This window comes from Stegodyphus dumicola, chromosome 10 (genome assembly GCF_044657685.1).
Source record: "Stegodyphus dumicola isolate Sdum_Otavi_A_Nest chromosome 10, ASM4465768v1".
NCBI lineage: Eukaryota > Metazoa > Arthropoda > Arachnida > Araneae > Eresidae > Stegodyphus > Stegodyphus dumicola.
The window spans coordinates 159,894,542-159,907,900 of NC_140777.1; the positions used below are offsets into that span (position 1 = coordinate 159,894,542).

Sequence of the window (13,359 nt, forward strand, 5' to 3'; positions counted from 1 at the left end):
ATCTTTAAACAAACCTGATTTACTAGGTAGAGTTATTATACTCCAAGGTAGAAGCATCATAGTAGCATTCGTTTGACTAATCCACATAGGTGCAACTTTGCTTATGTAATTAGATTGCCATTCAGCATCAGCTGCAAGAGCCTGTCGTACTTTAGCACGATGGTCATGATTATCTGAAAAATAGCAAAAAGTCTAAAAGGAAAATAAATAAGTCACTCACGTACTGTTATTGATATGGATATAAGCAATTTTAGCATACTATTAAAAACTTCTTGATTATAATAATGCATTAACTGTTTTAAAATCATTGAAAAAAGAGAATGAAATGCCAAGTCTTATAATAAAATGTAAAGGTAAAATATGAGATATATGGAAGTTATTTCTATTTATAGAATTGATTTAGGTAAATGTTTATTTCAAAACAGGAGACAACCTATGATGAAGTCAAAAGATGTAACACAAATTAATAGAATTTAACCACAAGGAGTATTTAAGTAAAAGGAAACTTTTACCATGAAATCCAAATTATAGTTTCTTAAATACAGCTCATGTTATAAAAAAACAATAGCTTAATTTGAAGAACAGTAAAAATTAAAAAAATTATTTACATTATTACATTTAAAAAAAAAATTTCACTATGCATACATTAGCATAATAAACGGTAAAAATTTTGCAAACAAAAAAAATAAATGCCCATATACTGGTGCTGGTGGTTTGAATTGCAGTTATTACACAGTTTCGGGAAAGGAATTTTTTTAATACAAAACAAAGGAAATATTTCATTTACCGAGGAAGAATATATTCAGCTTTTATTTTAAATAATGCACTGTAAATTTATAGATATCTATGCCTGAAGAAGAAAGCTTTACAAGAGTTTCTAACAATTCTTCTGATGCTCAATACATCATACACCAAAAAATATACAGTTAAACATACACTAAAACAATGGCAATTGCATAACAGGAAAGTACTTAAATACATTACGTCAAAATGATGTTCATTAAGAATTAATTTGGAATTTGGGCAAGCAAAAAAACAATTTCATTGTTTAATCTAGTGGAAAGAAATGTCAATGAAAAAATATATTCCTTGACTGCATTTGAACTACCAAATGCATAAATAAACATAAATAAATTTTAAAATAAAAGCAAAACAGTTATCTGAATTTCTTTTAAATATCAACAACAGCTGTGGCACATGTTGGTTATGTATACTTTAAATTCTGCTGTTCATCTCAATAGCACGTTTTTTACATAGAAATCAGACTTTGTACACTCATACACAATAATATCATTAATACTTACCATACTCCCATATGTGAACTATTTCATTAAGTGCTCCTAATTCAGTGCTCCAAAATCCAAACAGTTTAGAATGTTTAATACGAAGGTGAAAATTGCCTTCAGTAAATTTTATATATTCCTTATAATCTTTTGGACGAACAGTATATATTCTAATTTCATATATCTTCTGTGATTCCTTATTGCCAAAGTATAATCCATCTACTTCAGCATCCCTAGAAGGTGTATTTAGAGGCGGGATTGATAATGTTCTTTTAAAATTAAAGAGAGATTTCAGTGCTGCGTTGCCTTGACTTCGATGTAAGATCTAGAAAAACCAAACATAGTTTTAGAATTTTAAATGTATGAGAACTGATACTGTAAAATACTTTAAAAATTAACCACAAGAAACATTTACAATAAATAAATTTAAATTAAAAACGATGCCTGAAAATAAATTTAGGTACTTTTCCGTTTTGCCGGCGCAGGCGATAAAATCGTCAAGGCTAGACTGGAGATTATGGTCCAGTCACCAAGTGAAGCGAAATTGCACCAAATCTGGTAACCGTTTAAATATGAATCAATGCTTTCTGATCATTTATTGCTCATTCACTGCTTATTACAATTTCTTAAATTTCATGATAAAATGCTTTAATCCATTTTGCTACTGTTTTAAAAATGGTATATGATATTATGAAAACTTTTAATACTGTTGATCCTATAAAATACATAGTTATTAACTTTCAAATACTTTGGGTAAAGTGCAGAATCGCCCACTTATTTGTTTGGCATTTGGAAGAGTAAAAAGAGTTGGATTTCTGTGAATTTTCTTTGACTTTTTAAGTGAAAATAGGTCGATGTGTACATGGATAAAGTCAAGGGAGTGCGCAATGCCATTTTTGTGCAATTCTGGGATGTTTTTTATGTGAAAATCGGTCAATGTGTATATGGATGCTGAGTACGTGCAATTCTTAAAAACGCGCCAAGCAGTGGGTGATTCTGCACTTTCCCACTTTTTCGTTGTTTTTCTTGAGTCCTGTTTTAGATATTTTTGCATGTTTACAGAATAAATTGAAATTGGCAACCATCTAATATGGTGATATAATGAGTTAGCGATTTTCTAAAACGTGCGAAAACAACCGATTTGGCAACTTGGCAATTTTTTGAACACGCGCCAAACTGGACTGTAATATCCAGTTTTACCAGTCGCCAATAATGGTACAACTGACGCCGAACGGAATATCCTCGCTGGTAATCTTTTACGTCTTATTTTCAAAAAAACTCTTATCAGATTGATTGTTTCTTTCAATACTGGCATACAGTTATACATAATTTTTACCAGATAGTTTAATTTTATTCCCTAAGGCAATTTTATGCGGTAATTAAGTCAATTAGGATGCAATCACTACGCTCACCCGATGGCGAAAATATACAAAACTCAAGGGTTAAATTCATCAATTTTAATGAGAATGCACTAGCGAAGTAAAGCACTGCGGTTTTACATAATTTCTAAGTAAGCTATTCACAAGAATTGAAATAATTCTTGCATTTAAACTTGTATTCCAAATTAAGATTTAACTTGAAATTAATGTAGATAATGACTGAGAGAATTAGATTTTTGTAGTGTAGTTTACATGAGATGAGATCACTTGGAGTCACGCGATATGAGCCAGTGAATCAAGCTGTTTTACCATAAAAGCATAGTAAATTCTTAAATTGTCTTTTTAAAAGTTTATTGTCTTTATTTATTGTCTTTTTTTAAAAATTTTAAACGACATTAAAAAGAAATAAAATAAAATTTCTTAGAACTAACATTTGTCTAAATATTTTATGTGTATACTGTGCATTGTCGCCAATAAAGTCTGCTTGGCGAGATTTGTGCCGGCGAAACGGAAATGTACCTAAATTTATTGTATTTTCTGATTATTCATACCCTCACCAAAAAGCTGAGAACTCACTGCTGACTAATATTTCACCAAGCTAATGGGTGAAAAGCAATAGCCATTTTCAAAATGGTGGCACATTAAGAATTCCATACAAGGACAATTAATCAACAAAATTAAAAAAGCAAGAAGCATTGTTAATAAAACACTTATATTTTTCAAGAAATCTTTTTTTCGTTGTTGTTGTTTTCCCCATACACAATGATCTACTTTAACTTGAAAAACATCAAGGAATCACACACTGACCAAAGTAGACTTATGCATATTTAAGTTGCAAGATAAATACCTTTTTGTGACATCACTTGTTGGCACATGACATTTGCCTCACATTCAAATGCACAAAAACAGCAATTAAATAAAACTATATATCAATAAAAACATCTAAAGGTGCAACATGAAATGCTGAAATTGAAGAAAAAGCTTACACATTGTCAACTGATTTGATGGATTCAGAATACTGTTTGTAAGAGTGCAGCAATGTATTGCTGGGCAGAGGAAATGACATAATTTAGTGCTGAGGAAGCAACTGAGCCTTTCTGAAAATACAACTATTGATTAGTTTTATTTTCATTTAGACAGATGTATTCTTCACATTTAAACTTACAATCAAATAAGCGAATATATGGCCTTTGTTTTCATGTATGCTCTTTAATAGACATACATGAAAATCTATTTGTACAAAGGGAAAAAAAAAATACCAGCAGGGTTATTCCACACTACTGGATATTTGGCAGATTATACAGAGAAACTGACGAATTCATACTTTCTCAGGTTCTAAACAGAAAGGCAATCATATTCATAGCAAAAATTACAGAAGAAAGATCAAAATTTATTCAGAATGTTGGCAATCATATGAAACAGAACTAGAAAAAGCAAGCCATTTTATTATGAGCCGTAAATTTAATTTTGTTGACCCAACAACAGCTGCTCATACACAAAATGTGAAAAGACAGTGATGCTTTATTAAATAGCAGAATAAAAATTGATGAGACCAGTTCCACTATCATCATATGTTTTAACTTGCAGAGTTCATACCGAGTGTCTTTAGGATGAGAAAATACGAAACTATTCGGTTTTGAGGGCCGTAAAAAATCGCCAAACTATTGTTGATGCCAGTGCTACCAAAAATAATTGCGGCAATCCTAACACAAGAAAGGAAGTATAATAGTAAATAACTATCTAATATTGATGTTTTAATTTAGATGAAAGGTTAATTTAATATAATACTTTTTTATTATTATAATTTATATAAAAAAGGCTAAACATGACTGGATGGAAGTATAAGAGTAAATAACTATTTCAGATAATTTTTATAATTTATATAAAAATTGTTAAACATAACTGAATGGATGCCTGCTTCACTATTTTGCTACCGAGTTATCGCTAAAGCATAGTTTCATCTCGTTGGTTGTTCAAACATAATTTTCTATAATGAATAATGCATTTTCTTCGAAAAATTTCTCGGTAAAGTGCAGAATCGCAAACTTATTTGTTTGCCGCTTTTTACAAGGGTAAAAACAATTGGATTTTTGTCAATTTTCTTTTACTTTTTAAGTGAAACTAGGTCACATTAATAATAGAAAATAGGTACATAGATAAAGTTAAGGGTGTGCGCAATGCCATTTTTGGGCAATTCTGGGATTTTTCTTTTGAAGTGAAAATAGGTCGATGTGCACATAGATAGCGAGTATGTGATATTCTTAAAAATGCATCAAGCAGTGGGTAATTCTGCACTTTACCCAAAATTCTATTGCACACTTTTCGTCATGGGCAATTCCCAAATTATTGAATCCATAGGATATCAAAAAAGAATTTAAAATCAAAAAAGGATTTAAAAATTAAACTAGTATTTCAATGGTGTCTTAAGAAATATAGAACTATATAAATTTACGCAATCTGAAATCAGCGCATGTGCTAGATTTGGCGTGCTGTTAAATGGGCACGCTTGCTAGATTTGGCGCTTTTGCGCATACATTTTCGCTGCAATTTTTTTACGGTCCTCAAAACAGAATACAGTCAAGTCTTTAATCCGGACTCGTCGGGATTTCGGTGATTCCGGATTATCGATTTTTCCGGATTATAGATCATCAGTTTAAATCTGGTAAGATGGCATGCAGAAATTATAAAATTAAAAACATGAAACTGTAATTTATGAAATAAAGAACAATTATGATCTAAAGGGTATCAAAATTTACAAAAAAAAAAGCTTAATATTTATTTGTTTACTTTATTAAACATTTCTTTCAACGCGCGCATGCGTAAAGCATACATTACGCAAAGTCGAAATTAGAAAATTGTAACCAGAAAACTATTTGATGTGTAGCCGTGATATTTATTATGAATTTGATTTAAATCATATCAAAGACAGAGTACATCACGATGAAATACTACATTTAGTAATGAACTATAAGCCGAATAAAAATAAAAACATCTGCCCTGAAGATAAGGATAGTGCTGACAGATTAACTTCCAGTTCATTGTGTGCCACGACGTTCCCCTCCCCCGCAGAGCAGCGTGAAATTGATAAACAGATTTCGGAATGGTTAGAGAAACAAAGGATATGCCTTTATCCACTTTTTGCAGCAATTCCACTTTTTGTTTGATAGGCATCGAAACATACTTTCAATTTGTAGATCCTTTGGCAGTATCCAGCATTGGACATTCTATCTGACATAATCGAAAGTTCAAACTTACTTCTATAAAATTGCTCTAACAGTCTGCAAAAAATAATAAGCCAGATCCAATTCGAAGATTAAGGAACAACGCAATCTGCAACATTAACTAAAATAGATAATTAGATAATTTTAGCTAAGCTTATACCGTCCGTTATACATTAAATGTGCATGCATAAACGCATTATGCGCATGCGTAAAGGTATTACGCACATTATGCCTTGACACATGCGCAGGAAGTTTGTAGCTTTGAGGTCCGGATTATGGGCGTCTGGATTAATGACTTTTAACTGTAGTACCGAAAATACTTCTGATACCATATCAAAAGCAATCGCAGAAACATGGAGTATGTGAGAAGATAATTCTCCCACCCATATGGTATTTAAAAAATACAGGCCGTAATAATAAGTAAGTATCATTCATGCAGAAATGAATTTACTGACTAAGGTTATTTTCCTGCGCCAATTATTGATTTAAAATCAGGGCTTCTGAGACATACGTGCAACAAAAGAAAGGCTAAAGAAAAATCTATTAGTTCGACTCATTGCAAATTAAACTGATTGGAAACTTTTATTCATAATCATGAACAGCACTAAAAACTTATACAAAAAAAAAAAAAAAAAAAAAAAAAAAAAAACTACAGACTTCCACCTTCAGCACACCCACATGGTCAACAAAACTCTTTAGTCAATGTTACAGTTACATATGAAAATTTAAAAACAATAACACAGCAAAAAAAAAAAAAAAAAGTTCTGAAAATTCACACACTTAATTATAAAAAACTGAAGACACATTATTACAGTTATTAACAATGACAAATAATTATTACACTTTTCTTTCATAATTTAAATTGATTTTTTTACCAATTTCTGACAGATTTACTGATTTTTCTGACAGATTTTATTTTTACCAATTTCACCAGGCCACTGAAATGCTCAATTCAAATCCAATGTATTTGACTGGTGCAGCCATCTACTGACAAGATAGTAAAATGCAACGTGTTCTAACATTACTCCCTCACCAGTAACTAAGTTACGATACTTAAATTGCATTGGTAAGGTCAATAATCGAATAACATGATCACTGCATCTCATGATCAAAATGCACTTCACGTATAAAAGAATCAATTTCTAAGCTTGCATCTGGTTCTGAATTGTAAGGTTCTTAATAGCAATTTAAAATACAAATAAAAATTAATTTAGCCGGAACTTCAAGATATATCACTAATCTTTTTGTTCCATGCTGGAAATCAACATAATTGTAGATACCACATTCAATATTCTATACATTATTATATCTCAAAGTTAATATATACATACATACTCCATATCTGGGCTTAACTGAATAATTCAATGTGTTATGCTTTCAGTGACATGAAAATAGTTAACAACAGTGAAAATCTGATCAGTATTACTAAAATTTTCACATTTCATAGCAGGTATTTAAAACACCAAATGCACTTTTCTTATTTTACTCATTCCTGACTGACTCAATGCAACACTGTCCTGAATATACACCTTAGCAACTAATATTCTTTGAAAATTATTAGTTTTCTGAAAAACAGGTATTAGTACTGCATTAAACTGCAGCTGGATAGAAATTATATTTGCTCCAAAATCATATATGCCTAATACCAACATGATTAGAATACTACTTATTTACATAGAGCTCAAATTCTTAATTTTCAATATACTGCAATCTAACATTAACAAATTAGTGAAAAAGAAATATCTCATAATATATAGATATATGTGCACTACACTATATAGCACTGAAATATTATAACTGAAACAATAATTGTATTTGTAAGATAGCTTCTCAGGAGGTAATGCAGATGTTATGCCTAAGCAAAACACACTGTATTCCAAAACACAATAATACCAACTCTTACAGCTAATACATGCAATATAGAATTTGAAGCAAAAATTTCGAGAACAGTAAAAACAATATGGAAAGTATATCTGAATATATTCATGAACAATAGTATATTGCTCAATATCTACACCACTATGACTCTGGTATATTACAGAAGATACATAAATTAGAAATTATAAAATTAGTATACATTATTGTGAAGGAGATAAATACGATATGACATTAGCACTAATTGGAGAAGTAAGATCATGAATAATAATATTTGCAGTAACAAGAAATAAGAGTTGTGATTTAGTTTTAAGTTCGAAACCTAACAGGAAGTTTTATTTCTCTACCACAACGAAAGTTTGTTGGGAGATTACTATGATGCATTTCTTTTGAGGATCCACCATTGACATCGTCGTCAAGAAGCTGATTCGGTAGCTCTGGCATGCTATCTGCATTCATAAGGTAAGCAGGTTTCAGCCTATCAATAGAGATGTTAACATCTTTTCCTTTAATATGCACAGAATAATACTTATCATGCCTTTCTGCTACAGGAAATGGACCATCATATGCAGGCTCTAGTGGTTTTTTCACCCGATCAACTCTTACGAACACATGAGTACAGGTCCTTAAATCTCTATGTACAAAAACTTTTGATAAGATTGACATGTATCTGCAGACTTCATTGGCTTTACTAGGGCCATCTGCTGCTGAAGATTGTACACAAATGTGTAAGGTTCAACGTGGACACTGAGTTTTTCAAAATATTCACCAGGAAGCCTGATACTGGTACCATATACCATTTGAGCAACAGAATACTTTGTACCATCTCTGATAGCAGCTCTTAAACCCAACAAAATAGTGGGTAGCATATCACTCCATTTTACATTATTGTGAGCTTTTATTGCAGCCTTTAGTGTCTTGTAAAAGTGCTCTATTTGGATGGGATTGATTGGGGATGATAGGGCGTTGTATTCAGAAGTTTAGCACCACAAATAGCAGCAAGATTTTTAAACATTTGGGAGGTAAACTGGCGACCTTGGTCAGTTACAATACACTGTGGCACTCCAAATCTGCTCACCCAATGGTCATAAAAAGCTTTACTCACCAGTTCTGCAGTGATCTCTTCTAATGGAACTACCTCCATCCAACAGGAAAATCTATCAATGCATGTTAGACAGTAAACTTTACCATTAGATGGTGGCAAAGGCCCAATCAAATCAATATGGATGACGCTAAATCTGGCATCAGGTTCTTGATATGTACCAAAGGTCGATTTGGTGTGTCTTGTTACTTTAACTTTCTGGCACAGCAGACAAGCTCAAGCTCAAGCACTTGCTTGTTTCTTCATCCTGGGCCATACAAATCTGGCAGTTATCTGTTTTACAGTGGATCTGACACCAGGATGTGCAAAACCATGGATATGATCAAAAATTTTCTTGCGAAAACTTTGAGGTACATATGGGCGAATATTGCTAGCTGAAGTATCACACCATAGGACATTTTTAGATTGTAGTACATATTCCTTGAAAATTAATGAGGTGTTACTTGCAATTAATTCTTTCAACTCAGGGTCATTCTGTTGTGCCTTTGCAATTTCTTCATAATCAATTACAGATATCTCTTCAATTCTGGAGAGAGTGTCTGCTACAATATTGTCCTTTCCACTAATGTGCTGTATATTTGTAGTAAACTGGGAGATGTATTGTAACTGACGCAGCTGCCTAGGTGAAGCTTTATCATTCTTTTGCTTGAATGCAAAAATCAGTGGTTTACGATCAATGAAAATTTGAAAATCTCGTCCTTCCAGCATGTATTTAAATTGCTTCACACAGATATATTCCAAACAATTCACGATCATATGTACTGTATTTTCTTTGAGCCCCATTTAGCTTCTTTGAATAAAATGCAACTGGTTCCCAGTTACCATCTTCATACTGTCGCAAAACTGAACCAATTCCCCAATCTGAGGCATCAGTGCACAGAGATAATGGACATTCAGACCTTGGATAACTTAAGAGGGCAGTATTAGCCAAGTCAGTTTTGCACTTCTTATATTGCTTTATGCTTTCTTCAGTCCAAGGTACTTTACTTTTATCTTTTTTCTTTGCTCCCTTAAGCATTTCATGTAGCATGGCCTGGGTCTGCGCTGCATCTTTCAAATACCTCCTATAAAAATTTACCATGCCTAAAAACGTTCTTAAGCCATGAAGAGTGGATGGCAGTTCATAATCAAGAATAGCTTTAACTTTGTTTGGCAGAGGTTGCGAACCAGAAGGTGTAATGAGATACCCCAAAAATTCAATTTCTTTAACTCCAAATACGGACTTTGACACATTTATGCATAGGCCATATTTATCAAGCCTTTCGAAAATTAAGCTCAGATGTGTTTTATGCTCATCCTCAGATGACGAGGCAATTAAAACATCATCAAGATAAGGAAAACAGAAATCAAGCCCTTGAAACACCTCGTGTACAAATCTTTGAAAGGTTGAGGGGGCATTTCGGAGACCAAAACTCATAACGTTAAACTCGTACAGTCCAAATGGTGTAATAATGGCTGTTTTTGGTTTATCCTCCTCAGCTATGGGTATTTGATAGTATGCTTTGAATAGGTCTAATTTTGAGAAAATTGTTTTCCCACTCAAGATTAAATGAAAATCCTCAATGCTAGGAATCGGGTATCTGTCCGGAATAGTCTGCTCATTCAGACGTCTATAATCACCACAAGGTCTTAAAGTTCCATCTTTCTTTGTAACCAGATGCAGAGAACTAGCCCACTGTGATTTAGATGGCCTGATTATACCATTGTCTAACATCAACTGAAACTCTTGCTTTGTCAAATTCAGTTTCTTAGCATCGAGCTGCCGAGCACGAGAGTAAACTGGTAGTCCTTTTGTAGCAATATAGTGCTGGACCTTATGTCCTGTTGGTGTTCAATAAATTGAGCTTCGTAATACCAGGGTACTTTCGCAACAGCTCAGAGAATTTTACAGAATTGCACACTGTGCTAATCGCAGTATTTTCAGTTACTGACATTACATCACTATGTACAAACATATTTGTCACACCATCAATTAATTTTCTCTGGCGAATGTCAAGCAGTAAGTGAAACTGATTCAGAAAATCGGCACCTAAAATGCCTCTGTTTACTTTTGCTACAACCAATGGCCATTGGAATGGGCGACGTAGTCCGAGGTCCACGGGTCAACACCTTACTTCCAAACGTTGGGATTTCAGTTCTGTTAGCTGCGTATAGTGTGCAATTCTCGTATGAAGTGCAGATACTTTTAGATTTCGTATCAGCTGGAATCAAGCTGATATCTGCTCCGCTGTCAATAAGAAATTTGATTCCTGTTTTTCTGTCTTTGATAAAAAGGCGAAATTTGCGGCAATTAATGTTTCCAGTAGCAGCAGGGCTTGCCACTGATTCTACTGCTAGTTGCAGTTTTCCGGCTGCTTCCAACTGCATGGAGGTTTGCATTTATCAGGGAAGCATTTTTTTTTTTTTTTTTTTTTTCAAATTTGAAATGGAAAAAACAGTATTTTCCATCTGGGTCAAAACGCTTGCGGGATCTGCTGCGACTCCTATTTCGTTGATGGCTTCAACTTCGTCGTCTGTCTCTCGTATGTTGAACACTCAGAGTCGCAATTTGTTGCTCAAGTGAAGAAATTTTTTTTAGCAACATATCATATGGGCCAGCTTCTTGGACCACACTCGCAAGCTCCATCCGGGGATTCATCTCAAGAATTTTGTCGGCATGGCATGTTTGCAATTTTAAGTCAAACTAAAACATTAGCATTCCTAATAAAACACGGGTCACCAGATATTAGTTCGACTCATTGCAAATTAAACTGATTGGAAACTTTTATTCATAATCGTGAACAGCACTAAAAACTTATACAAAAAAAAAAAAAAAAAAAAACTACAAACTTCCACCTTCAGCACACCCAACACCAACACACAACATGGTCAACAAAACTCTTTAGTCAATGTTACAGTTACATATGAAAATTTAAAAACAATAACACAGCAAAAAAAAAATGTTCTGAAAATTCACACACTTAATTTAAAAAAATTGAATACACATTATTACAGTTATTAGCAATGACAAATAATTATTATTCTTTCATAATTTAAAGTGATTTTTTACCAATTTCTGAGCTATCACCAGGCCACTGAAATACTAAGTTCAAATCCAATGTATTGGACTGGTGCAGCCATCTACTGACAAGATAGTGAAATGCAATGTGTTCTAACAAGTCTTTCTGTTTTGGTCACTGATAGTTTTGTCTTGAATAACAGCTTTTAAGATTAAATTCATAGTTGACAATTTCACTTTTGTTAAAAAAGATTCATTATGTATATTTTAGCAACTTTTGTAGACACACACACACATATATGTATATATGCGTATATAGCATATATATATATATATATACACACACATACTATGTTCATATGTGTATATATATACAAATATATGTATACAGTCGAAAGTCATTAATCCGGACTCGTCGGGACTTTGGCGATTCCGGATTATAGATTATCAGTTTAAATCTGGTAAGATGGCATGCAGAAATTATAAAATTAAAAATATAAAACCATAATTTATGAAATAGAGAACAATTATGATCTAAAGGTTATCAAAATTTACAAAAAAAAAGCTTAATATTTATTTGTTTACTTTATTAAACATTTCTTTCAATGTAATTTTGTAGACACACAAAACCGAAGTTGCTTCGTTTTATGTGATAATACTTTCTCTTTAATTCTATGAACAGACATAATTTCTTGTTCAATTACAAAGTTCCGCTGTTCAAGTCCTATAATTGCTGTGTCGAGAATACCGACTAATTTGTCAATCGAAATTTTTTTCGTTTTCAATAACCTCTGTGTCACTTTCTTCACTATCGGAAGCGAATTATAATGACAAGGAATTTGATTTAAATTATATCAGAGTACATCGAGATGAAATACTACATTTAGTAAGGAATTATAAGCCAAATAAAATAAAAACATCTGCCCTGAAGATAAGGATAGTGCTGATAGATCAACTTCCAGTTCATTGCGTGCAGAGGCATTCCCCCTCCCCTTGCCGCAGAGCAGCGTGAAATTGATAAACAGATTTTGAAATGGTTAGAGAAACAAAGGATATGCCTTTATCCATTTTTTGCAGGAATTGCACTTTTTGTTTGATGGACATCGAAACATGCTTTCGCTTTGTAGATCCTTTGCCTGCTCCAGAATCAGAAATTCTTTTTGACACAATCAAAAGTTCAAGCTTACTTTTATAAAATTGCTCTAACAGTCTGCAAAAAATAATAAGCCGGATCCAATTAGAAGATTAATGAACAATGCAATCTGCAATATTAACTGAAATAGATAATTAGATAATTTTAGCTTAGCTTATACTGTCCTTTATACATGAAACGCACATGCATAAACATATTATATGCATGCGTTTAAGCACGCGCATATGTGTTTAGGAAGCATATTTGACACATATTCGAGAGGCCCAGAGTTCGAGTCCAGAGGCAAGGGCACTGCACATTTTTCATGACCCTTTCAAAATAATCTAATGATTCTAAAGTGGCAACCTG

At 32.9% G+C, this 13,359-nt stretch overlaps 1 protein-coding gene across 3 annotated transcripts in view; it reads right to left on the minus strand.

The window, feature by feature from the left end:
- Nucleotides 1-13,359, minus strand: part of LOC118194468 (protein NipSnap homolog 3A-like) — a 39,754-nt gene that overhangs the window by 22,640 nt on the left and 3,755 nt on the right. For all 3 annotated transcript variants that reach the window (XM_085825769.1, XM_085825768.1, XM_085825767.1), the window contains exons 2-3: nt 1,305-1,608; nt 15-173 (exon numbers count right to left, since the gene is read on the minus strand). In XM_085825769.1, the coding sequence (XP_085681895.1) occupies nt 15-173; nt 1,305-1,608 (463 nt within the window). The remainder of the gene's footprint in view (nt 1-14; nt 174-1,304; nt 1,609-13,359) is intronic.